This window comes from Oncorhynchus nerka, linkage group LG1 (assembly GCF_034236695.1).
Source record: "Oncorhynchus nerka isolate Pitt River linkage group LG1, Oner_Uvic_2.0, whole genome shotgun sequence".
Lineage (NCBI taxonomy): Eukaryota > Metazoa > Chordata > Actinopteri > Salmoniformes > Salmonidae > Oncorhynchus > Oncorhynchus nerka.
The window spans coordinates 6,021,500-6,048,900 of NC_088396.1; the positions used below are offsets into that span (position 1 = coordinate 6,021,500).

Here is a 27,401-nt window from a genome sequence, read left to right on the forward strand (position 1 = left end):
AGTCTCTGATCCACCTCTAAGACGACACCATTCTGTATACTTCCGGCCCGTCTTTGGACACTGTGTTAACAACCCTCCAGGCAAGCTTCAATGCCATACAACTCTCCTTCCGTGGCCTCCAATTGCTCTTAAATACAAGTAAAACTAAATGCATGCTCTTCAACCGATCGCTACCTGCACCTACCCGCCTGTCCAACATCACTACTCTGGACGGCTCTGACTTAGAATACGTGGACAACTACAAATACTTAGGTGTCTGGTTAGACTGTAAACTCTCCTTCCAGACCCATATCAAACATCTCCAATCCAAAGTTAAATCTAGAATTGGCTTCCTATTTCGCAACAAAGCATCCTTCACACATGCTGCCAAACATACCCTTGTAAATTGACCATCCTACCAATGCTCGACTTTGGCGATGTCATTTACAAAATAGCCTCCAATACCCTACTCAACAAATTGGATGCAGTCTATCACAGTGCTATCCGTTTTGTCACCAAAGCCCCATATACTACCCACCATTGCGACCTAAAGCCAAACCCACTGGCTCCATGTCATCTAAAGACCCTGCTAGGTAAAAGTCCCCCTTATCTCAGCTCGCTGGTCACCATAGCATCTCCCACCTGTAGCACACGCTCCAGCAGGTATATCTCTCTAGTCACCCCCAAAACCAATTCTTTCTTTGGCCGCCTCTCCTTCCAGTTCTCTGCTGCCAATGACTGGAACGAACTAACCCTCTTAAATTGGAAACACTTATCTCCCTCACTAGCTTTAAGCACCAACTGTCAGAGCATCTTACAGATTACTGCACCTGTACATAGCCCACCTATAATTTAGCCCAAACAACTACCTCTTTCCCAACTGTATTTAATTTATTTATTTATTTTGCTCCTTTGCACCCCATTATTTTTATTTCTACTTTGCACATTCTTCCATTGCAAAACTACCATTCCAGTGTTTTACTTGCTATATTGTATTTACTTTGCCACCATGGCCTTTTTTGCCTTTAACCTAATTTGCTCACATTGTATATAGACTTGTTTTTTTTTTACTGTATTATTGACTGTATGTTTGTTTTACATGTGTAACTCTGTGTCGTTGTATGTGTCGAACTGCTTTGATCTTGGCCAGGTCGCAGCGTTCTCAACTTGCCTACCTGGTTAAATAAAGGTGAAAAAAAAATAATAATAATAATAATTCTTTAAAAAAAGTATACTCAGTCACCATAACAGACATTTGACATTTCTGAGGGTGGTTTTAACCTTCCAGACCTGGAATTGCAAAAACTCGCTACCCAAGGCTTTTACCTATGACATGTAGTTAAATGCACTAAAGAGGAACAATGGTTACAAACTGAAGATGCTCATCCCCAGAATCTTTTTACGTGTCTATTTTCACAGGATAAAGCTAAGAACATCAACAACTTCATAGTTAAAAACACTATAACAAACCGGAAGAAAATGAAACGGATTCTACAAGAACCAATATCACTCCCTTATAGCATAACCCCATGGAACAATCCTTGGATAGCGTTTCACAATATCACTCCCTTATAGCATAACCCCATGGAACAATCCTTGGATAGCGTTTCACAATATCACTCCCTTATAGCATAACCCCATGGAACAATCCTTGGATAGCGTTTCACAATATCACTCCCTTATAGCATAACCCCATGGAACAATCCTTGGATAGCGTTTCACAATATCACTCCCTTATAGCATAACCCCATGGAACAATCCTTGGATAGCGTTTCACAATATCACTCCCTTATAGCATAACCCCATGGAACAATCCTTGGATAGCGTTTCACAATATCACTCCCTTATAGCATAACCCCATGGAACAATCCTTGGATAGCGTTTCACAATATCACTCCCTTATAGCATAACCCCATGGAACAATCCTTGGATAGCGTTTCACAATATCACTCCCTTATAGCATAACCCCATGGAACAATCCTTGGATAGCGTTTCACAATTCACTGATAAATTGGTCCAGATGGAAAACTAAAGGCATAGAAACCGTAAATAATTTGCTGAACGGAAATACATTTATTTCCATGGCAGAATGAATACGTCATTTTGGACTGACCAATGTAGATGGAGGGACATCACTAACGAAATGACAGTTAATTAAAAGTGATGCTTAACCCAGTATAAGCTAACGTATAGAATGTATTATACAGGAGACACAATTCACAAATTCTACAGCACAACGGCAGAGTCAAGTCATAAGTGTAACACAAATAATGACTCAATAATCCGTGCTTTCAGGGAACGCTATAAAGTCTGGAAGTCGTTGGGGGCGGAGCTAGAACGTTGGGTGTCAGAAGTATTATAATGTCAACTTATTTTAAATCCATCATTCTGCATATTTCAAGACATGACATAGGAGAGACATAGTGAGTTACCCAGTGGACTGGACAATTCTCTTCTCATCACTCATCTTGAAAACATGTATAGTAAAAACCTGGATATCAATCAGCCATTATTAACACATTGGGAAATATGATTTCAATATTGAAACTGCGTGGGCTACGGAGAGAAGCAAAATGGTGAAGTTTCAGGCCATGTAGTGGAAAGTGATGTGGGCACTGGAGATGGGGGGGGGGGGTGGACTAGTGAGTCTGGGTAGGTGTGATGTAATTGATGTTTGTATGATGTTGTCATTTGTATGTGTATGTTTTGTATTGTTTAAAAAAAAGATCAAATAAAACCGTACGACATTTTTTTTAAAGAATTGTGCTTCTTTGTTCATACTGCTTAGTACTTCTTAGTACTACTTCTGTCGAAATATTCATGAATCGAGACACTTAGCAAGAGTAAGTGAATAGAAAACCCTATTTAGCGAATCAAAGCTTTAGGGATTACATGGATCCCATCATTTGTAATGGGCTCATAATAATTCAACACTATATTATCATTTTCCACAGTACACTAAGTGGCTCGGTGGCAATATTAGCTAAATCTGTCTGTATTTCTGGGCTAATAATTAATTGAAATGGCACATATTGAAAAAGCAATGATTAAATTAAATAAATTAGAGACTGAGTTAATGGCTAATAGCTTTGGGATACAGTGTTTATGGATTAAATGTAGTATTTAACAATCTCTATGTTGTTTTTCGATTGGATTTTACAGTGCAGTGGAGACAGAATGTACCATGGCATTACAAAGACGTAGAGAATGTGCTTAGCTCTATATTCAAATGCACAACAATTGTACAAATAAATAAATAAAAGGAAAACAAAAATAGTTTGTAGATGTTTCAACTGGACCTGCATTCTCTGAACTACCTATATTGGGCTCCACACTTGCAAGAATAGTTATGTTGGGAATCCAGAACCTTAGCTTGACAGCTACTGTACGGGGTGCATTGATTCTTGGAGTGGCGAATGTACAGCATTGTTTCAACACGAGCTGTATGTAGCTGAGATCTGCAAACTCTGATCCTCGCTTTGCTTATGCGTGTGTGTGTCTCTGTGTGTGGTGTGTGTATGTGTGTGTGTGTGTGTGTGTCTGTGTCTGTGCGTCTGCATATGTATTCATACCTGCATTGATATCTGGATGCATGTCTTTGTGTGAGTGTGTGTGTGTGTGTGTGTGTGTGTCTGTCTCTGTGTGTGTGTCTCTCTGTGTGTGTGTGTGTGTGTGTGTGTGTGTGTGTGTGTGTGTCTGTCTGTCTGTCTCTGTGTGTGTGTGTCTCTGTGTGTGTGTGTGTATGTGTGTGTGTGTGTCTCTCTCTGTGTGTGGTGTGTTTGTGTGTGTGTCTGTCTGTCTCTGTGTGTGTGTGTGTCTGTGTGTGTGTGTGTGTGTGTGTGTCTGTCCCTGTGTGTGTGTGTGTCTCTCTGTGTGTGGTGTGTGTGTGTGTGTGTGTCTGCATATGTATTCATACCTGCATTGATATCTGGATGCATGTCTTTGTGTGAGTGTTCATGTGCGCTTGCATCTGTGTGTATGAAGGTCACACTGACTGACTCACCCACGCTGGAGCTGAGATCTCCGTTCTCGCCATCGGCCCCATGCTGGTTGGCGTTGCTGTGGTAGCTGCTCATCACCTCCAGCTTGATCTTCTTCACCTTCATGGCCTCGGCGATGGCCGCGTTGGCAGCTGCCGCCGCCGCTGCTGTCAGCCCTGGACACCCCGCACCAGAGAGAACAGGACACAGTTAGATACACACTTAGAATGCTATACTTCGTTGGTCTAGAACAAGGGGCGGCGGCATCTTTTTAAAAAGGTTTTATATTAAACATCGTGTGAATGATCTTAGGAATTATTCACACATAATGAACAACAAGCATTTACAAACATACATTTATTATGGAACTTTATCATAAAGTGTTCGGGCAATTTGCTGTGTACAAATGATTATAATCATGTTCGAGGGCCCGACCATCCACTTGGACCATGGCTGAATCTAGTTGCCTATTCCTGGTCTAGAGGTTAGAGCATCTTCCTACAGCACATATACACCTGTGTACCCCAGTCCCACTGCCATGCTGTCACACACTTCTTGTTACTCTTCTGTCTGTATCCTACAGTATCACGAAATATGTACGCATCAAAAGAAAGGGCATCATACAAATATAACCTTCTATAGACCTTCTATATGTGTTGACCTTCTATATGTGTTGTCGGAACGTCAAAGAGATAAGAGAACCATTCATGCATACATACAGCATATTACATACTGAATATGTACAGAATATACATCAAGAATACAACTACACACTTAGAAATGTCCTTGTTTTTGAAAGAAAAGCACATTTTTTGTCCATTAAAACAACATCAAATTGATCAGAAATACAGTGTAGACATAGTTAATGTTGTAAATGACTATTGTAGCTGAAAGCCACAAATGCTGAGGCTTCAGATACTCAACTAGTCTAAAGAAGGCCCGTTTTATTGATTCTTTAATCAGGATAACAGTTTTCAGCTGTGCTAACATAATTGCAAAAGGGTTTTCTAATGATCAATTAGCATTTTAAAATGATAAACTTGGATTAGCTAACACAACGTGCCATTGGAACACAGGAATGATGGTTGCTGATAATGGGCCTCTGTACGCCTGTGTAGACATTCCATTAAAAATATGCCGTTTCCAGCTACAATGGTCATTTACAATGATCACAAACATGACAAATATCCCGAAACACAAAATACCAGTCCCATGTTCTATGAGAGGAGCTTTTCATGCTGCTGACAACATCACAACGTTACTATGTAACTCTACGCAGCCTGTTCCCCCACTGGCTGGTAAACCTGACATCTTATGACGTGAAATAGATGTTCATGCTGCTGACAACATCACAACGTTACTATGTAACTCTACGCAGCCTGTTCCCCTACTGGCTGGTAAACATGACATCTTATGACGTGAAATAGATGTTCATGCTGCTGACAACATCACAACGTTACTATGTAACTCTACGCAGCCTGTTCCCCCACTGGCTGGTAAACATGACATCTTATGACGTGAAATAGATGTTCATGCTGCTGACAACATCACAACATTACTATGTAACTCTACGCAGCCTGTTCCCCCACTGGCTGGTAAACATGACATCTTATGACGTGAAATAGATGTTCATGCTGCTGACAACATCACAACGTTACTATGTAACTCTACGCAGCCTGTTCCCCCACTGGCTGGTAAACCTGACATCTTATGACGTGAAATAGATGTTCATGCTGCTGACAACATCACAACGTTACTATGTAACTCTACGCAGCCTGTTCCCCTACTGGCTGGTAAACATGACATCTTATGACGTGAAATAGATGTTCATGCTGCTGACAACATCACAACGTTACTATGTAACTCTACGCAGCCTGTTCCCCCACTGGCTGGTAAACATGACATCTTATGACGTGAAATAGATGTTCATGCTGCTGACAACATCACAACGTTACTATGTAACTCTACGCAGCCTGTTCCCCACTGGCTGGTAAACATGACATCTTATGACGTGAAATAGATGTTCATGCTGCTGACAACATCACAACGTTACTATGTAACTCTACGCAGCCTGTTCCCCCACTGGCTGGTAAACATGACATCTTATGACGTGAAATAGATGTTCATGCTGCTGACAACATCACAACGTTACTATGTAACTCTACGCAGCCTGTTCCCCTACTGGCTGGTAAACATGACATCTTATGACGTGAAATAGATGTTCATGCTGCTGACAACATCACAACGTTACTATGTAACTCTACGCAGCCTGTTCCCCCACTGGCTGGTAAACATGACATCTTATGACGTGAAATAGATGTTCATGCTGCTGACAACATCACAACATTACTATGTAACTCTACGCAGCCTGTTCCCCCACTGGCTGGTAAACATGACATCTTATGACGTGAAATAGATGTTCATGCTGCTGACAACATCACAACGTTACTATGTAACTCTACGCAGCCTGTTCCCCTACTGGCTGGTAAACATGACATCTTATGACGTGAAATAGATGTTCATGCTGCTGACAACATCACAACGTTACTATGTAACTCTACGCATCCTGTTCCCCCACTGGCTGGTAAACATGACATCTTATGACGTGAAATAGATGTTCATGCTGCTGACAACATCACAACATTACTATGTAACTCTACGCAGCCTGTTCCCCCACTGGCTGGTAAACATGACATCTTATGACGTGAAATAGATGTTCATGCTGCTGACAACATCACAACGTTACTATGTAACTCTACGCAGCCTGTTCCCCTACTGGCTGGTAAACATGACATCTTATGACGTGAAATAGATGTTCATGCTGCTGACAACATCACAACGTTACTATGTAACTCTACGCAGCCTGTTCCCCTACTGGCTGGTAAACATGACATCTTATGACGTGAAATAGATGTTCATGCTGCTGACAACATCACAACGTTACTATGTAACTCTACGCAGCCTGTTCCCCCACTGGCTGGTAAACATGACATCTTATGACGTGAAATAGCTTTGCAGCAGGTTAACATGTAGACGAGATGTTGTTTTGTACATGTGATTGCTATGAACATGTTGCTGGCTCTCTCTCTCCCAACTAACACTGTATTGACGTCACTGTGTGCTTTGATAGGAACAGATGAATTCAGGAAAACATACATGCAATGGCATGCCATTATTTCTGTTTATGGGCGGGGGGTTGTTGTATGTGCGTGGAAGTGTGTGTATGTGTGTGTGTGTGTACAGTGCCTTCAGAAAGTATTCATATCCCTTATCACTTATTCCTCATTTTGTTGTTGTTTTTTAGTATTTTATTTCACCTTTATTTAACCAGGTAGGCTAGTTGAGAACAAGTTCTCATTTACAACTGCGACCTGGCCAAGATAAAACATAGCAGTGTGAACAGACAACAACACAGAGTTACACATGGAGTAAACAATAAACAAGTCAATAACACAGTAGAAAAAAAAGGAGTCTATATACAGTGTGTGCAAAAGGCATGAGGAGGTAGGCAATAAATAGGCCATAGGAGCGAATAATTACAATTTAGCAGATTAACACTGGAGTGATGAATGATCAGATGGTCATGTGCAGGTAGAGATATTGGTGTGCAAAAGAGCAGAAAATAAAATAAATAAAAACAGTATGGGGATGAGGTAGGTGAATTGGGTGGGTTATTTACAGATGGACTATGTACAGCTGCAGCGATTGGTTAGCTGCTCAGATAGCAGATGTTTAAAGTTGGTGAGGGAAATAAAAGTCTCCAACTTCAGCGATTTTTGCAATTCGTTCCAGCCACAGGCAGCAGAGAACTGGAAGGAAAGGCGGCCAAATGAGGTGTTGGCTTTAGGGATGATCAGTGAGATACACCTGCTGGAGCGCGTGCTACGGGTGGGTGTTGCCATCGTGACCAGTGAATTGAGATAAGGCGGAGCTTTACCTAGCATGGACTTGTAGATGACCTGGAGCCAGTGGGTCTGGCGACGAATATGTAGCGAGGGCCAGCCGACTAGAGCATACAGGTCGCAGTGGTGGGTGGTATAAGGTGCTTTAGTAAACTGCATCTAGTTTGCTGAGTAGAGTATTGGAAGCTATTTTGTAGATGACATCGCCGAAGTCGAGGATCGTTAGGATAGTCAGTTTTACTAGGGTACGTTTGGCGGCGTGAGTGAAGGAGGCTTTGTTGCGAAATAGAAAACCGACTCTAGATTTGATTTTGGATTGGAGATTTTTATTTTTTTATTTTTATTTCACCTTTATTTAACCAGGTAGGCTAGTTGAGAACAAGTTCTCATTTGCAACTGCGACCTGGCCAAGATAAAGCACAGCAGTGTGAACAGACAACACAGAGTTACACATGGAGTAAACAATTAACAAGTCAATAACACAGTAGAAAAAAAAAATGGGCAGTCTATATACAATGTGTGCAAAAGGCATGAGGAGGTAGGCGAATAATACAATTTTGCAGATTAACACTGGGGTGATAAATGATCAGATGGTCATGTACATGTAGAGATATTGGTGTGCAAAAGAGCAGAAAAGTAAATAAATAAATAAATAAAAAACAGTATAAAAACAGTATGGGAATGAGGTAGGTGAAAATGGGTGGGCTATTTACCAATAGACTATGTACAGCTGCAGCGATCGGTTAGCTGCTCGGATAGCTGATGTTTGAAGTTGGTGAGGGAGATAAAAGTCTCCAACTTCAGCGATTTTTGCAGTTCGTTCCAGTCACAGGCAGCAGAGTACTGGAACGAAAGGCGGCCAAATGAGGTGTTGGCTTTAGGGATGATCAGTGAGATACACCTGCTGGAGCGTGTGCTACGGATGGGTGTTGCCATCGTGACCAGTGAACTGAGATAAGGCGGAGCTTTACCTAGCATGGACTTGTAGATGACCTGGAGCCAGTGGGTCTGGCGACGAATATGTAGCGAGGGCCAGCCGACTAGAGCATACAAGTCGCAGTGGTGGGTGGTATAAGGTGCTTTTGTAGATGACATCGCCGAAATCGAGGATCGGTAGGATAGTCAGTTTTACTAGGGTAAGCTTGGCGGCGTGAGTGAAGGAGGCTTTGTTGCGGAATAGAAAGCCGACTCTTGATTTTCGATTGGAGATGTTTGATGTGAGTCTGGAAGGAGAGTTTGCAGTCTAGCCAGACACCTAGGTACTTATAGATGTCCACATATTCAAGGTCGGAACCATCCAGGGTGGTGATGCTAGTCGGGCATGCGGGTGCAGGCAGCGATCTGTTGAAAAGCATGCATTTGGTTTTACTCGCGTTTAAGAGCAGTTGGAGGCCACGGAAGGAGTGCTGTATGGCATTGAAGCTCGTTTGGAGGTTAGATAGCACAGTGTCCAATGACGGGCCGAAAGTATATAGAATGGTGTCGTCTGCGTAGAGGTGGATCAGGGAATCGCCTGCAGCAAGAGCAACATCATTGATATATACAGAGAAAAGAGTCGGCCCGAGAATTGAACCCTGTGGCACCCCATAGAGACTGCCAGAGGACCGGACAGCATGCCCTCCGATTTGACACACTGAACTCTGTCTGCAAAGTAATTGGTGAACCAGGCAAGGCAGTCATCCGAGAAACCGAGGCTATTGAGTCTGCCGATAAGAATATGGTGATTGACAGAGTCGAAAGCCTTGGCGAGGTCGATGAAGACGGCTGCACAGTACTGTCTTTTATCGATGGCGGTTATGATATCGTTTAGTACCTTGAGCGTGGCTGAGGTGCACCCGTGACCGGCTCGGAAACCAGATTGCACAGCGGAGAAGGTACGGTGGGATTCGAGATGGTCAGTGACCTGTTTGTTGACTTGGCTTTCGAAGACCTTAGATAGGCAGGGCAGGATGGATATAGGTCTATAGCAGTTTGGGTCCAGGGTGTCTCCGCCTTTGAAGAGGGGGATGACTGCGGCAGCTTTCAATCCTTGGGGATCTCAGACGATATGAAAGAGAGGTTGAACAGGCTGGTAATAGGGGTTGCGACAATGGCGGCAGATAGTTTCAGAAATAGAGGGTCCAGATTGTCAAGCCCAGCTGATTTGTACGGGTCTAGGTTTTGCAGCTCTTTCAGAACGTCTGCTATCTGGATTTGGGTAAAGGAGAACCTGGAGGGCTTGGGCGAGGAGCTGCGGGGGCGGAGCTGTTGGCCGAGGTTGGAAGCCAGGCGGAAGGCATGACCAGCCGTTGAGAAGTGCTTATTGAAGCTTTCGATAATCGTGGATTTATCGGTGGAGACCGTGTTACCTAGCCTCAGTGCAGTGGGCAGCTGGGAGGAGGTGCTCTTGTTCTCCATGGACTTCACAGTGTCCCAGAACTTTTGGAGTTGGAGCTACAGGATGCAAACTTCTGCCTGAAGAAGCTGGCCTTAGCTTTCCTGACTGACTGCGTGTATTGGTTCCTGACTTCCCTGAACAGTTGCATATCACGGGGCTATTCGATGCTATTGCAGTCCGCCACAGGATGTTTTTGTGCTGGTCGAGGGCAGTCAGGTCTGGAGTGAACCAAGGGCTGTATCTGTTCTTGGTTCTGCATTTTTTGAACGGAGCATGCTTATCTAAAATTGTGAGGAAGTTACTTTTAAAGAATGACCAGGCATCCTCAACTGACGGGATGAGGTCAATGTCCTTCCAGGATACCCGGGCCAGGTCGATTAAAAAGGCCTGCTCACAGAAGTGTTTTAGGGAGCGTTTGACAGTGATGAGGGGTGGTCGTTTGACTGCGGCTCCGTGGCGGATACAGGCAATGAGGCAGTGATCGCTGAGATCCTGGTTGAAGACAGCGGAGGTGTATTTGGAGGGCCAGTTGGTCAGGATGACGTCTATGAGGGTGCCCTTGTTTACAGAGTTAGGGTTGTACCTGGTGGGTTCCTTGATGATTTGAGTGAGATTGAGGGCATCTAGCTTACATTGTAGGACTGCCGGGGTGTTAAGCATATCCCAGTTTAGGTCACCTAACAGAACAAACTCTGAAGCTAGATGGGGGCGATCAATTCACAAATGGTGTCCAGGGCACAGCTGGGAGCTGAGGGTGGTCGGTAGCAGGCGGCAACAGTGAGAGACTTATTTCTGGAGAGGGTAATTTTCAAAATTAGTAGTTCGAACTGTTTGGGTATGGACCTGGAAAGTATGACATTACTTTGCAGGCTATCTCTGCAGTAGACTGCAACTCCGCCCCCTTTGGTAGTTCTATCTTGACGGAAGATGTTATAATTGGGTATGGAAATCTCTGAATTTTTGGTGGCCTTCATGAGCCAGGATTCAGACACGGCAAGGACATCAGGGTTAGCAGAGTGTGCTAAAGCAGTGAGTAAAACAAACTTAGGGAGGAGGCTTCTGATGTTGACATGCATAAAACCAAGGCTTTTTCGATCACGGAAGTCAACAAATGAGGGTACCTGGGGACATGCAGGGCCTGGGTTTACCTCCACATCACCCGCGGAACAGAGAAGGAGTAGTATGAGGGTGCGGCTAAAGGCTATCAAAACTGGTCGCCTAGAGCGTTGGGGGCAGAGGATAAGAGGAGCAGGTTTCTGGGCATGGTAGAATATATTCAGGGCATAATGCGCAGACAGGGGTATGGTGGGATGCGGGTACAGCGGAGGTAAGCCCAGGCACTGGGTGATGATGAGACAGGTTGTATCTCTGGACATGCTGGTTGTAATGGGTGAGGTCACTGCATGTGTGGGAGGTGGGACAAAGGAGGTAACAGGGGTATGCAGAGTGGGTCTAGGGGCTCCATTGTGAACTAAAACAATTATAACTAACCTGAACAACAGTATACAAGGCATATTGACATCTGAGAGAGACATACAGCGAGGCATACAGTAATCACAGGTGTTGAATTTGGAAAGCTAGCTAAAAACAGTAGGCGAGGCTAATCCGCTAGCACAACAAACAGCAGGTAAAATGGCGTTGACTAGGCAACGGGGCCGACAGGTAAGACAAACAAGCAGAAAGGAGTACCGTGATTAATGGACAGTCCAGCGTGCGTCAGCTATGTAGCCAAGAGATCAGTGTCCAGGGGGCAGCGGTGGATGGGCAGGGGGGCTGGGCTGGCGAGTGTTATCCAGGTTTTTTTTTTTTTAAACTAACAATGACTAACTAGCTTGTAGCTAGTTAGCTGGTTAGCGTCTGGAGGTTCTTGAGTGTGTCATAAAAATAAAAATAAGAGTAAAAGTAACAGCGATTCCGTATCACATTGGGTGAGGCAGGTTTCCGGAAGGTATAAACAAATTAAAAATCAAAAAGAGATAGAAAGTAAATGGGGTCAGAGAGTGATTGGGACGCGGTGGTTCAGACGGTTAGCAGGCCTGTGCCAACAAGCTAACAGTTCGTAGGCCCGAGCTAGACAAGGTAGCAGTTAGCGGACCGGAGCTTGACAAGCTAGCCGTTAGCAGGCCGAATTAGCAAGCAGGGAGATAGCGAGGGCTAGAGAGTTAACCTTTGGGGGACGTCGCGATGGGGTGAGTCTGTTTATTCCTCTTCATGCGGTGAGCTGGAGATACAGCGATTCAGAAAGCTCGCGGGCCTTGGCCAGCAGATGGATCTTTGGCGATGTCGCAGCGGAAAAGCCTGTTGAAACCCCTCGGACGATTATGTCGGCGGACCAGTCGTGATGGATCGGCGGGGCTCCGTGTCGGCAGTAGAGGGTCAGTAGAGGGTCCAGGCCAATTGGCAAATTAGGTATTTTTGGACCTCTTCAGCAAGTCGGGAGATGGGCTTAGCTCGAGGCTAGCTCCAGGCTAACTGGTGCTTGCTCTGGGACAGAGACGTTAGCCAGGAGTAGCCACTCGGATTGCAGCTAGCTATTTACGATGATCCGGTATAAAGGTTCAGACCTTGCGGTAGGAATCCGGAGATGTGGTAGAGAAAAAGCAGTCTGATATGCTTTGGGTAGATGTCGCGCTGGTGTCCTAGTTAGCGTTGAAGACCGCTAGCAGTGGCTAGCTAGTAGCTAGTTAGCAGGCTAGCTTCTGATGAGGGTTCAGATTCTAAAGTATAGAAAAAGCAGACCCGTACCACATTGGGGGATGCGGGTTGCAGGAGAGTATATTCAGCCTGTAGTTGGAAAGTGAGATTCAAATATGTACGAAATATATACAGAAAAAAAAACGAGGAAAAAAACTATATTTACACTATACAGGACGGGACAAGACAAAACACACGTCCGACTGCTACGCCATCTTGGAAGAGACCATGATATGAGTCTGGAAGGAGAGTTTACAGTCTAGCCAGACACCTAGGTACTTATAGATGTCCACATATTCTAGGTCGGAACCATCCAGGGTGGTGATGCTAGTCGGGCATGGTTGAAAAGCATGCATTTGGTTTTACTAGCGTTTAAGAGCAGTAGGAGACAGCGGAAGGAGTGTGTTAGAGCTTGAATTGTAAATGGATTATACTGATACACACAACACGCCATAATGGCAAAGTGTATTTTGATTCTGTACAGGCTTCCTTTTTTTCACGTTGTCATTTAGGTTAGTATTGTGGAGTAACTACAATGTTGTTGATCCATCCTCATGTTTCTCCTATCACAGCCATTAAACTTTGTAACTGTTTTCAAGTCACCATTGGCCTCGTGGTGAATTCCCTGAGCGGTTTCCTTCCTCTCCGGTAACTGAGTTAGGAAGGACTCCTGTATCTTTGTAGTGACTGGGTGTACTGATACACCATCCAAAGTGTGATGAATAACTTCACCATGCTCAAAGGGATATTCAGTGCCTGCTTTTGTTTTGACCCATCTACCAATAGGTGCCTTTCTTTGTGAGGCATTGGAAAACCTCCCTGGTCTTTGTGGTTGAATCTGTGTTTGAAATTCACTACTCGACTAAGGGACCTTACCAGTGGTGTAAAGTACTTAAGTAAAAATACTTAAGTATTACTTAAGGGGTATCTGTACTTTACTTTACTATTAATGTGATACCTATTATTATAACTTTTACTACATTCCTAAAGAAAATAATGTACTTTTTACTCCTTACGTTTTCCCTGACACCCAAAAGTACTCGTTACATTTTGAATGCTGAGCAGAACAGGAAAATTGTCTAATTCACGTACTTATCAAGAGAACAACCCTGGTTGTTGGTGTGCTTTCGCTGTAAAGCCTTTTTGAAATTGGACACTGTGGTGGGATTAACAACAAGTTTATCTTTAAAATGGTGTAAAATACTTGTAAATTTGAGGAATTTTAATTATGAGAATTATGTTGTTTGAATTTGGTGCCCTGCACTTTCACTGGCTGTTGTCATATCGATCCCGTTAGCGGGATTTCAGCCGCAAGAAGTTAACAGTCTGATGGCCTTGAGATAGAAGCTGTTTTTCAGTCTCTATGTCCCAGCTTTGATGTACCTGTACTGACCTCGCCTTCTGGATGATAGCGGGGTGAACAGGCCGTGGCTCGGGTGGTTGATGTCCTTGATTATCTTTTTGGCCTTCCTATGACATCGGGTGCTGTAGGTGTCCTGGAGGGCAGGCAGTGTGCCCCCGGTGATGTGCTGGGCAGACAACACCACCCTCTGGAGAGCCCTGCGGTTGTGGTTGGTGCAGTTGCCGTACCAGGCGGTGATACATCCTGACAGGATGCTCTTGATTGTGCATCTGTAAAAGTTTGTGAGGGTCTTAGGGGCCAAGCCACATTTCTTCAGCCTTCTGAGGTTGAAGAGGCACTGTTGCACCTTCTTCACCACACTGTCTGTGTGGGTGGACCATTTCAGTTTGTCAGTGATGTGAACGCCGAGGAACTTGAAGCTTCCACCTTCTCCACTGCGGTTCCGTCGATGTGGATAGACACGTGCTGCCTTTGCTGTTTTCTGAAGTCCACAATCAGCTCCTTTGTTTTGTTGACATTGAGGGAGAGGTTATTTTCAAGGCACCAATCTGACAGGGCTCTCACCTCCTCCCTGTAGGCTGTCTTGTCACTGTTGGTAGTCAGACCTACAACTGTTGTGGCGTCTGCAAACTTGATGATTGAGTTGGAGGTGTGTGTGGCCACACAGTCATAGGTGAACAGGGAGTACAGGAGGGGGCTGAGCACGCACCCTTGTGGGGCCCCTGTGTTGAGGATCAGCAAAGTGGAGCTGTTGTTTCCTACCTTCTCCAAGTCCAGGACCCAGTTGCACAGGTTGGGGTCCAGACCCAGGGCCCCGAGCTTAAGTTAGGGCTATCCCTGAATACTGCCCCTTCTGGAGGAATTCGGCACCCATATAAACCATGATAAATTTTTGTCAAAAGTTGCTAATATATGCAATTAAAAATTGTTATCGAATAGGAAACACTCTAAAGCTTATAAAACCGTTTAAATTTTGTCTCTAGCTAAAGCAGAACTCTCAGGGCATGCATTCTCCCAAAGTCTCTCTTGTAATGGGAAAAGTTGCCCTCACTTTGACGTCATTGTTTACACACTTCCCAAAGAGCTATAACCATGGAAACACGTTCTATGTCTTCAGCGTGAAGCCTGCTTTCGATGAGGCCTGTAACTGCGAGAATCACGTGCTCACGAGACGTTCAGCGTGACCAAACGTCCCGGTGACGCACAAAAAAAAATTCACCAATGGGAGACTGAAGATTTCTCTCTCTTTCTCCCAGGACAGACTGAACAACGTGTGCTAATCTGTTCGCCCTCACGATTGCTGTAGACCTTAGATTGCTGTAGAGGCTTAATTATAAACATAGTTTGATAAGTTTACTCGAAATATAATGTATACTTTCGACGTTTTGGTGCGCAGCCACTTGAAATTTGCATACATTTCGACCGAAAAGTGTCTAGTTTGAGAACGGAAAGACACAGACTTGCAAACTGAACGCTAACTTGGTGAGTATTAACCCTTCCACGTCTTCTGAAGCAAGAACAGCCATGGTAAGGGAATATTTACGTCTTCATTTTGGGTTTCTGCCGACTCCATGATAGAGGAGTCAGCATGCTAACTGAGAGCGCCGACTCTCTATTATAGCCTAGTAAACGCCAAATGTAACGTTAAAAATAATTGTAATATAGCAATTGCATTTAAAAGAAGTTTATCTTGCCATACATATGTAAAACATGCATATTTAGTCAAAGTTTATGATGTGTATTCCTTGTTTGCTGACGTTATCTGCCGGAGCTATTTATTTCTCCTGACATTGGAGTAGCATTTTTTGAACGATGCATAATTGTAAACAGATATTTATGGATATATATTGCATATTATTGAAAAAAAATGAATGTACTGTGTAACATGTTATATTACTGTCATCTGATGAAGATTTCAAAAGGTTAGTGAAATTATTTTTCTTTTAATCCTGCGTTTGTTGATTGCATATTTTTTCCTACTTGGCTAAGCTAATGAAGTATGTATGCAGTGGTGGTTGGACATAAATATGTGCTATGTTTTCGCCGTAAAACATTTTAGAAATCTGACTTGCTGGGTAGATAAATAACTTCTTTATCTTTCATTTGAGCCATTTTTCAAGCGATTCTGTGGAGGTTAAATATTTTTAGGATTATTTCTTGCGTTCCCTGCGCCACATTACAGCTCAGGGGGGGTGGGGTGAGTTCCCAAAGGGGAACTAGTAGCCCTAACAGGTTGGTGAACTTGGAGGGTACTATGGTCACACAGCTAATTTAGGAATTTGCAATATATTTTGCAATAGAAACAGTGTTATACAGAAAGAACAAAGGCTCATCAACAAATTTCACCTACGTAAAGGGCCAGGGTGAAACAAAATCTATGAGAGCATTATTTATTTAAATACCCTGTATCTAAATCCGGATACAGTTAACAAAACAGGACTTGAGTACAGTTTTCCATATTCGATGATGCCGATATCACTGAGATGAAAAGGGTGCAACCTAGGTCCATGAGACCAAAAGGGTAAAGGAAAACGGTTGTATGAAGGAAACAGTTTATAAAGGAAATGGTCTGTAGCTAATATTTACAGTTGAAGTCGGAAGTTTACATACACTTACAGTAGGTTGGAGTCGTTTTACAACCACTCCACAAATTTGTTGTTAACAAACTATAGTCTTGGCAAGTCGGTTAGGAGCAATTTCCAAACGCCTGAAGGTACCACTTTACTCTGTACAAACAATAGTACCCAAATATAAACACCATGGGACCACACAGCCGTCATACCGCTTAGGAAGGAGACGCGTGTCTCCTAGAGATGAACGTACTTTGGTGTGAAAAGTGCAAATCAATCCCAGAACAACAGCAAAGGGCCTTGTGAAGATGCTGGAGGAAACAGGCACAAAAGTATCTATATCCACAGTAAGACGAATCCTGTAACGAATCCTGTAAAGACACTCAGCAAGGAAGAAGCCACTGCTCCAAAACTGCCATAAAAAAGCTATGGTTTGCAACTTTTTGGAGAAATGTCCTCTGGTTTTATGAAACAAAAATAGAACTGTTTGGTGAAAATCAATCCCAAAACAACAGCAAAGGACCTTGTGAAGATGCTGAAGGAAACAGGTACAAAAGTATCTATATTCACAGTAAAACGAGTATTATATCGACATAACCTGAAAGGCTGCTCAGCAAGGAAGAAGCCACTGCTCCAAAACTAGCATAAAAAAAGCCAGACTACGGTTTGCAAATGCACACGGGGACAAAGATCGTACTTCTTGGAGAAATGTCCTCTGGTCTGATGAAACAGAAATAGAACTGTTTGGTCATAATGACCGTCGTTATGGTTGGAGGAAAAAGGGGGAGGCTTGCAAGCCGAAGAACACCATCCCAACTGTGAAGCACTGGGGTGGCAGCATCATGCTGTGGGGGTGCTTAGCTGCAGGAGGGACTGGTGCACTTCACAAAAGAGATGGCATCATGAGGTAGGAAAATTATGTGGATATATTGAAGCAACATCTCAAGACATCAGTCAGGAAGTTAAAGCATGGTCGCAAACGGGTCTTCCAAATGGACAATGACTCCAACTCCAAAGTTGTGGCAAAATGGCTTAACCTCTCTGGGATATGTTGGACACAAAATGGCTTAAGGACAACAAAGTCAAGGTATTGGAGTGGCCATCACAAAGCCCTGACCTCAATCCTATGGAAAATTTTCAGAACTGAAAAAGTGAGACTCAGTTACCTGCCTACAAACCTGACTCCGCCCTTGCTGTCTCTGCCTGGCCGGTTCCCCTCTCTCCACTGGAATGCTCTGTCTCTAACTCTATTACAGGGGCTGAGTCACTGGCTTACTGGTGCTCTTGCATGCCGTCCCTAGGATGCGTCACTTGAGTGGGTTGAGTCACTGACGTCGTCTTGATGTACCCCCCCCCCTTGGGTTGTGCCGTGGCGGAGATCTTCGTGGGCTATACTCGGCATTGTCTCAGGATGGTAAGTTGGTGGTTGAAGATATCCCTCTCTTTAACTCTCCAAGTTAAACAATTTAAAGGCAATGCTACCAAATACTAATTGAGTGTATGTAAACTTCTGACACACTGGGAATGTGATGAAATAAATAAAAGCTGAAATAAATCATCCTCTCTACTATTATTCTGACATTTCCCATTCTTAAAATAAAGTGGTGATCCTAACTGACCTAAAACAGGGACTTTTTACTTGGATTAAATGTCAGGAATTGTGAAAAACTGAGTTTAAACGTACTTGGCTAAGGTGTATGTAAACTTCCGACTTCAACTGTAGATACGACATTCCATTAAATAGCAGTTCAACCAAAACGTTGACGTAAAATGGTCTGCCGCTGAAAATTTTTAAAAAATCTGCCCTGAAACAAACAGTGTACATACGGAATTTGGTTGACATGTATACTCTTGACAGGACAAGCCAACATATGAGTCTATCTTAGCTGTCACATTTCAGAGGCGTGACTCGAGAGCAGCTATTAGCAGCTATTAGCTGTGTGACGTAAGTACAAGGAGAGGCAGAAATGGAACATGTACCTCTAATTCACAACACACATAAATGTACACACACTAATCTCCTCTCTCAAGCAGCAGATATGCAGATGGCAATAGCCACTCTGTGCCACTGACATGGAGGTGCATATCATTTACAGCCTTGTTTGCATCTTAAAATATATTGGGACCATATTGACAAACAGTACACATCTTGTCACTGAGGGCCCTCTCATTTGCACTGGCTGCTCTGCTGTTCCATATGCATAGAAACGACACACACACACACACACACACACACACACACACACACACACACACACACACACACACACACACACACACACACACACACACACACACACACACACGCTTGGTAAGAAGGTGATACTTCTCTCCACATAATAAATGTGGCCACTGCCCAGCCTGAAGGTCACCTTTAATTTCTGTCTAATGGCTGAGAGTCAACTGTTTTCCAAATGAGACGTATGCAGAGCAGACTACAGAGTAAATATTGAAATCACCTCCGGGGCTGTTGCTAAAATAAATTCCTCCACAAATCAGGTGCAGCTCCAAGGACTGTTAGAGTTCAGCATATCTCTGATGCATTGTGATGTACGCATTTGGAATGTATCTTTCACCTACAGTGTAGGACTGACGTACACTGAGTATACCAAATATTCGGAACACCTTCCTAATATTGAGTTGACCCCCCCCCCGTTTGCCCTCAGAACAGCCTATATTCTTCGGGGCATAGGTTCTAGGAGGTGTCGAAAGCATTCAAAGGGATGCTGGCCCATGTTGACTCCAAAGCTTCACACATTTATGTCAAGTTGGCTGGATGTCCTATGAGTGGTGGGCCTTTCTTGATACACATGGGAAACTGTTGAGCGTGGAAAAACCCAGCAGCATTACAGTTCTTGACACAAACTGGTGAATAAAAAATGTGATCAAATCATCAGCGATATAATCCATTGTGATGTTGAGAGAAATTACTGAAAGGTGTGTCTGCCAAGAGACACTTTTTGGCAGAACATTTTACAAGTTTTACAAAAACTGGCAAATTTACCAAGATCTGCAAAGAGGCGGACCTAAACGGACTTGGTCTCATTTGAGGCAGATGGTTTCAAACAGGTAGATTATCCTCTTTATCATTTTCAATCCATCACACTGTCCACCCACCCACCCCGAACCCCCTCCTTCCGACCCCCACACTATCTTCATAGAACATGTGACAGACTCTATAAATCGAAACCTTTGTTCCTATAATTGTTTCATTTCAGCTGATCAATTGTCACTTGCTCATACAGCAACTCGCACCCACCTAACACTCAATCTAATAAATAGGTATCAAGATCTCCAAACTATTAAAATGACTGGACATCTAAATGTGGAACGGCCCATCCCACTCCCTACTCCTAATCTGCATTCATTACTATGTAAACAAAATGATCCCGACATCATGGATTCTAAATGTCGAACGGCCCATCCCACTCCCTCCTCCTAATCTGCATTCATTACTATGTAAACAAAATGATCCCGACATCATGGATTCTAAATGTCGAACGGCCCATCCCACTCCCTCCTCCTAATCTGCATTCATTACTATGTAAACAAAATGATCCCGACATCATGGATTCTAAATGTCGAACGGCCCATCCCACTCCCTCCTCCTAATCTGCATTCATTACTATGCAAACAAAATTATCCCGACATCATGGATTCCTTCAAAGTCACCTTTGAAAATTCAGACAGCCAGACTCATCTCATAGACACACACAGAGACAATCCTCTTTGGCCACAAACAAACAGCACAACAGGGTCATGTTCATTAGGGCAGGCAACGTTTGAAAAAAATCATTAACAGAAAAGACAAAATGTGTGCTTCTCATTGGACCAGGTAGTCAGTCCATCGCTGCTTCAGTCCATTTCCTTTCATTTGGTGCATAATGCACATGATCCAGTGTTGCGTTGTACAGAGACGGCCACACCACCTGGAAGAAAAATTGCATTTTGCTGAGCGCTGCCCCCATTTCAACAAATGGAGAATATCACGGAAGGAGAGTTGGAAAACGGAGAATAACGGTGACGAGGTCTGATAGTAGCCCTCGAAGCAGCTGTCATATTAAATAATAATGAAGCGTCTATTAATATGCAAAGGAAGTGGCAGCCTCGACTGGCTGAATGCTGACATGCCTCTGCATATTGTCAGGATCTTCATCGTTAATTAACATGGGAAGCTGCCCATAACCTGCCCCCAATGTCAGAACATTTCTCTCTTACAACAAACGCCCACCCTGATGCCACAGCCCTCCGTAACACCAACGTGCGCAATTCAATTACATAAAGTCAGTATTAACTCCTCATTGGTACACAAAAGAAAGACGGACTTTTTCAGCTTTTTTGCCCTTCTCTCTATAGAAAGGCAATGCTTTATCTACTGTGTAATGTCACTTTCTTCGTACCTGGAGGGCACCCAAACCCACATTAACACGCACAAAGTGGCGCAGAGTGGCGCAGCGGTCTAAGGCACTGCATCTCAGTGCTAGAGGCGTCACTACAGACCCTGGTTTGATCCCGGGCTGTATCACAAGCGGCCGTAATCGGGAGTCCCATAGGGCGGAGCACAATTGGCCCACCGTTGTCTGGGTTAGGGGAGGGTTTGGCCAGGGTAGACCGTCATTGCAAATAAGAATTTGTTCTTAACTGACTTGCCTGGTTAAATAAAGGTTAAAAAATAAATGAAAAAACGTGCACACAAAAGTGCACGAAAGCACACAAATGCGCGCACACGCACACACACACACACGCACGCACACACACACACACACACCAACGGACTCATACACACAAATACATAAAGGGTGTTTCATTAAATGGAAACCACAGCAAGCGGCACTGGTGTAAGGTGCAAAACATACACATATCAAGAATGTCTCTCACATAAAAATTCTCTCAAAAGATGAGTGCCTGATTCATTGTGAGGAAAGCATACTTTCAAAATGTACTGTACATCAACTTTCGCAAAACATCAAAAGTGCCCATTTTCAAAGATTGTTCAACCAAATCTCTGTCACCCTTTGAAAAGCTTGCTGTGGGAAATGAAAAGAAACAAACCACCGCCCCAAACAAAACGTATATTACAGTGAGTGGAGTTTCCAATGCATTAGTTATGGCACTTCACTTAAAGCCCCCAGGCAGCCATGGGAGATTAGGTTATTGGGTGATTTGCCGGTGCAAATTTGGTGCAATGCATCATGGGGTGAATTTTCCGGGCTCGTTTTTGTTAATTGGAGTCACCTGCTCGGCGAAGACGGGGGAGACTGGGTAGTCAGCGGAGAGATCGATGGGGAACTTCATTTGTAAATCTAACATCAGGAGCAACAACTACATACCACTGTGTACAAAACATGTTATTTTATTCTCTCTTTTTTTGCTGCACGTATTAACAACGCAGTGTCTTATCCGTTATCCAGTGCATGGAATAACCACATATTTGGGTAATGCTTTTTAAAGGGGATCCATTGGTTTTGAAGCCGTTTTGGTGCTGGGGGGAGTATGACGTGCCACCTGCCATAACCATTCACGTCAGCGTGCAGTGTGTCAGTTTTGTGATGGATCGATTCATGTGTTTGGACACATGCAAGAACGTGTGTTCCATTGCTCGTAAAATAAAATACTCATGATCTATATGATCACGTTGCATCATTTTGAAGTGTAAATTGTGGTAACTTTGAACTTGTTCTTAAATATGTACAATAATCAAACCACAGAAGCCAGTTAGGGAGAAAGTTCAGCCATATTGGCTTTTTGCAGCCACAAACAGAAAGGCAGTTGCACAAAAAAAAAAACTATTACTTTATCTCTCTCCCCTGAATACCCTGACTAAATGTCAAGATCATAGACTCCCTCCAGGCTTAAAGGGGAGGGATATCAAAAGGCTGTTCTGTTGCTTTATGTTCCACTAAATAAAACCATGGCTTTCTCATCTTTGCTGTTCCAAATAGCCTTTGAGTCCAAACAAGACACATGGAGTCTGTGACATCACCACACTCCCAGGGTTCAATGCTGGGCGTTGATCTGTGAGCCTCCATTATTAAGGACGTAGCCAATTTGTGTCTGCTATTGAATTTGAAACACTTCTCAGATGCATGTTTTCATTCTGGCTTTGAAAGAAAGAGATGAGACAATGTGTACGTATGTAAGGCAGGAAGTTTTTCGGAACTACTCGAGTGCAGCAAAATCTTGGAGGCAAACTTGTAAAGGTTGCGGAGAAAACATAGCAAATTATATGCACTGTAGTTGCCCTAATCACGGTACAATATTAGTAAAGAAGGAAAAAGGAAAAGAAGGGAGAAAAGAAATATGTAAATCAGAGCACTTACATCAAAGCCGTCACAATGCAACCAGCCACAAACAGAACAAAAGCATTAGCTGCAATAAGACTCGCCCGGGGGCGTATTTGGGAACAAACGGTTGTTGTTGATTCTTGTGGTGATAAAGCTTGCTTTAGCATCAACCATGCCTATGTACATACACCAGTGGAGTGGAATTAATCACACTAATTAGAATGCTCTCAAGGCGAAACGCAACATCTACTGACAATAATCAGAGAGAAAAGGATGCCACTACAATTTATTGGAGTGGCATCTCCCTGTCTCTCTCGGTCTCTCTCTCTCTCTCTCTCTTTCTCTGAGTTTAGGATCCGTTTTGTGTAAAAGAGTTGAAATGAGCGACTGGTAGTGGTGTGTTTGCATGTGTCACTTCGCTCTGCTTGCCATTAAGAGGACAGATTCGAGGGAGGCGGGGAGTGCTGTGGGGATGCTGAGGGTATGGAGGATTGTTTCAGTGGCGAGAGTGTGTTTGTGTGTAAACACTTAGTGTGTGTGTAAGAGTACAAATGTGTGTGTGTGTATATACATGCAGCATAAGCAAACGCATGTGCTTATGTATATGCCTGTCTGTTTGTGTGTAACTACAGTACATACCTGAGGATGGGAATGTTCCAGGGGACATGAGGCCGGGGACAGAGTGTGGCATGATGTGTGGGTTCTCTGGTGATGTCACACTCTGGCTCCTCTTAGGAGGTCTGCCTGGTCTGGAGCTGGAAGAGACAGAAGAGAAAGGGATTTAACTTTTGATGTCTTCTATTGAGACTTACCTAAAAACACCACAATACCCTTCTGTGAAACCTCTCCCACACCCACCCTAAAAAGTCCAAGAGAATGATGGAAAGGGAGGATTTAAGAGGGACGGGATAAGCAGGTGTAGACCGGGGGAGATGGGAGAGACAAGAGGGGATGAGTAAAGGAGAGATTGGCAAGTGAAAGAGGGTGAAAAAGAGAGATGTTGCAGAGAAAGATGACAGGTGGGAGGAAGAGGTAACAAGGATAACAACTGAGATGAAGAAGAGACATAGAGATGAGGGAGATCGAGAAAGACATTTAGGGAAGGAAAGATGGATGAAGAAAGACCTGCAGAAATAAAGAGGGATGAGAGATGGAGGAGTGGGGATGAGAGAAGGGGAGAGAGTGAGAGGGGGAGGGGGAGAAAGGGAGGGTGTGAGGTGTTAACATTTTGGACCACTCCAGGATGCATTTCCATTCCAGAAATCCAAAACAACATGGTACTGTAAATAAAATCCCTTTTCAAGGACAGTAGCTATCTGCCACTCCAACATAATAGACTTCCCATAACTAATTAGAGTACATGCCTTTTCTTTATTGAAGATCAACCACTTTTGTATTCATAATTCATCGGCCAAACCTTGTTACCTGCTCCCATGTATTATTATCTCAGCACACTATTTGAATTCCCTCGTTTGCATATACTAAAACTTAGCCATCGCCTCTGCATTCTGGCAGCCCTCTCAGCCTGGAAATGACATGTTAACCTGTTATAATTATTGCAGTCAGGCCACACTATTGATTTATGGGACTTTGAAAAAGAAAATGCACGTGTAGTTCTGGTAATGAATGATATTTTAAGGTTCTTCAGGAAATTAAAAGCCACTGGCTGCCTTGGGAAATGTTCCTCTTGCTTGATTTAATGCGACGCCGTAGCTTGGAGGTGGTGGAGAGACGAGGTGATTTGGTGATTCAGACCTGTTGGACGTTTCTGATGGGCCCCCTTTAATTACTGCAAACGAGAAGGGGCACAGACTTGGAAGTGATAAATGACTCCTCTGGCTTACTGTTGTAGAAGCAGAAAAAGCCTACAGAGCTGATGTTCCCTGGGTATGTATATCCCCCATATCTTACTCAGTCACTTATTAATAAGTATCACAATCGATATCTACTCTTGTTGGATTAGTTATAGTTACAAAAAGCCTATGGGGTTCAATCGTAATAATATGTTTCAGGAAACTAGGCGTATGTCACAAGTCACGACTTTTTCAAGACATTTGAATGTTTATTTGATTTTTTTCTCAAAATGTGTTTTTTTGGCAGAAATGCCTTCTGGAACATTTGAACTTTCATGTGCCTTAACAACAAACATGTATGCCATCTGTAAATACGAAGAAAGTTATTAAATTACGAGTCTAGTTGGTTTAGCCACAGAAAAAGTCAGGGACCTTCCCTCTAGCCATGATTGGCTGAGATAATGAGGGGCTGGATATGCTGAAAGATGATTTTCTGATTGTTCTGCGGTGCAGCATCTTGTGTCTATAAAATTAACTGTTCGTTATGTGTAATCCTTTCTACTGCAGTTTTTTTCTGAAATATATCACGTTAGCCATGGAGAACTGCAAATATGTTGCTACTGCTCTCAATAACATTGCCGCCCTGAATTTATCAGGCGCTATCGACAAAGGTCAGAGGGAAAAGGCTGTGATGGACTAATTTCAGGAGGACGATTCTTATGGCATTGCACAAGGTCAGTGTGAACCAGAGTGACTTGACACAACGGACCAAGCAAGCTGTACAAACAAAACGGAAACTGAGACAATAAGTATAGTACGAACTCGGACCCAGGCGCAGAGAAACACAGCAGGCAGAGGTGAGGGTAAATCCAAAATGTTTACTGAAGTATTCACAGAAAAAATAACAAAGCAAGTGCACATGAGTACAATACAAAACAAGATGAGAGACCTGAGCAACCGAACCAGTTCCAGAGTCCTAAATAGTCCTAAACCAGGTGAACCCAATAATTCTAATCAGAACCCAGGACCGTTCCTCAGGGCCGTAACCCTCCCAATCGACGAGATACTGAGTCCCCCTGCCGGATCTGATGGCTGGAGAGGATGCCTCGCACCGTGTAGGCTGGCTGTCCCACTATCATGCGAGGCGGAGGTGGAGGCCGAGTGGCCGGAACCAGTGGACTGGATACCAGGCTTGAGTCTGGAGATGTGGAAGGTGGGATGAACCCTCACGGACCGGGGAAGGCGAAGACGATAGGCCACTGGATTGATGCACCGTAGAATCTTGAATGTCCCAATGTACAGGGGTGCCAACTTCCTAGATTCTATGCATAGAGGCAGGTCCCTAGTAGAGAAGCCAGACCGTCTGGCCTGGATGCAGGAGGTTGATGGCACAATCATAGGGAATGTGAGGAGGTCGTTTGCTGGCCCTTTATTTGCTGAAGGCCTGACCCAAATCCCAGTAATCCCGAGGTACGCAGGAAAGATCAGGCTTGTAACTCCCAGCCAGAGGAACACTAGAGTTGGAAGTCTTCAGACGAGCAGGACCGGAAAGGTCTTGAGATTTGCTGGCAGGTGAACTGGCATGAAAGATTCCATCCCAGAACTTTTCCTGAAGGCCAGTCAATCAGAGGATTATGGGTGGAAAGCCACGGATGTCCAAGAACCAGGGGAAGTTCAGCAGAGGGCACCAGATGAAACTGGATAAGCTCCACATGGTCATCCAGAACTCGTAGCTGAATAGGCTACGAGGTGAGTTGCTTCACCTTCCCAGACCCTAGGGGATGATCATCCAGTGCAGTGACCGACAACGGAGTGTCCAGTTTAGTGACTGGCAGCCTCTGTTGGCGAGCTAATGTGCGATCCAGAAAACAGCTGGTAGCCCCAGAGTCTATAAAAGTAGAAATGTCCAACTGCCCATTGTCCCACTGCATGTTGGCTGGAAGCAAGGTGCATGCCATGTCGGCAGCTGGAGACTGTATCTGACTCGCCAGTATTCTCCCGTTTACTGACGAGTCATCCCGTTCTCCCGTCAGCTCGGGACAGGAGGCCCGGAAATGTCCAGACTGTCCACAGTATTGGCAACGTTGCTCGTTAATCATGCACCTTCTCTCCAGAGCGGAAAGTCTTGTGCGTCCCAATTGCAACCACTCCTCGGAAGGATATCAGGAGGAACCAGAGCCGAAATGAGAACTTGGGATACCGGACCAGCAGGCCAAGCATAAGGCAATGGCCCAAATGAATAATCACTTCCCTTAGCAGAGCTAGAAACACTGGAACCAACTCGGGAATCCATCCGTCCTGTCATGACAACGTTCCGAAGCCGGTGTTCAAACCGGATGGCCAGAACAATAAGCTCTTCCAGAGTGTCAGGGTTGTCCCGGGAAGCCAGTTCATCATTGAGAACCTCGCTGAGTCCGTTCAGAAAGACTGAGTGAAGTGCCTCTCTATTCCAACCACTC

General features: G+C 44.0%; 1 protein-coding gene across 3 annotated transcripts in view; it reads right to left on the reverse strand.

Moving 5' to 3' along the window:
* dachd (dachshund d) overlaps nucleotides 1–27,401 on the reverse strand; it is a 328,728-nt gene that overhangs the window by 135,471 nt on the left and 165,856 nt on the right. For all 3 annotated transcript variants that reach the window (XM_065026501.1, XM_065026526.1, XM_065026482.1), the window contains exons 2-3: nucleotides 23,789–23,904; nucleotides 3,983–4,135 (exon numbers count right to left, since the gene is read on the reverse strand). In XM_065026501.1, coding sequence (XP_064882573.1) covers nucleotides 3,983–4,135; nucleotides 23,789–23,904 — 269 coding nt within the window. The remainder of the gene's footprint in view (nucleotides 1–3,982; nucleotides 4,136–23,788; nucleotides 23,905–27,401) is intronic.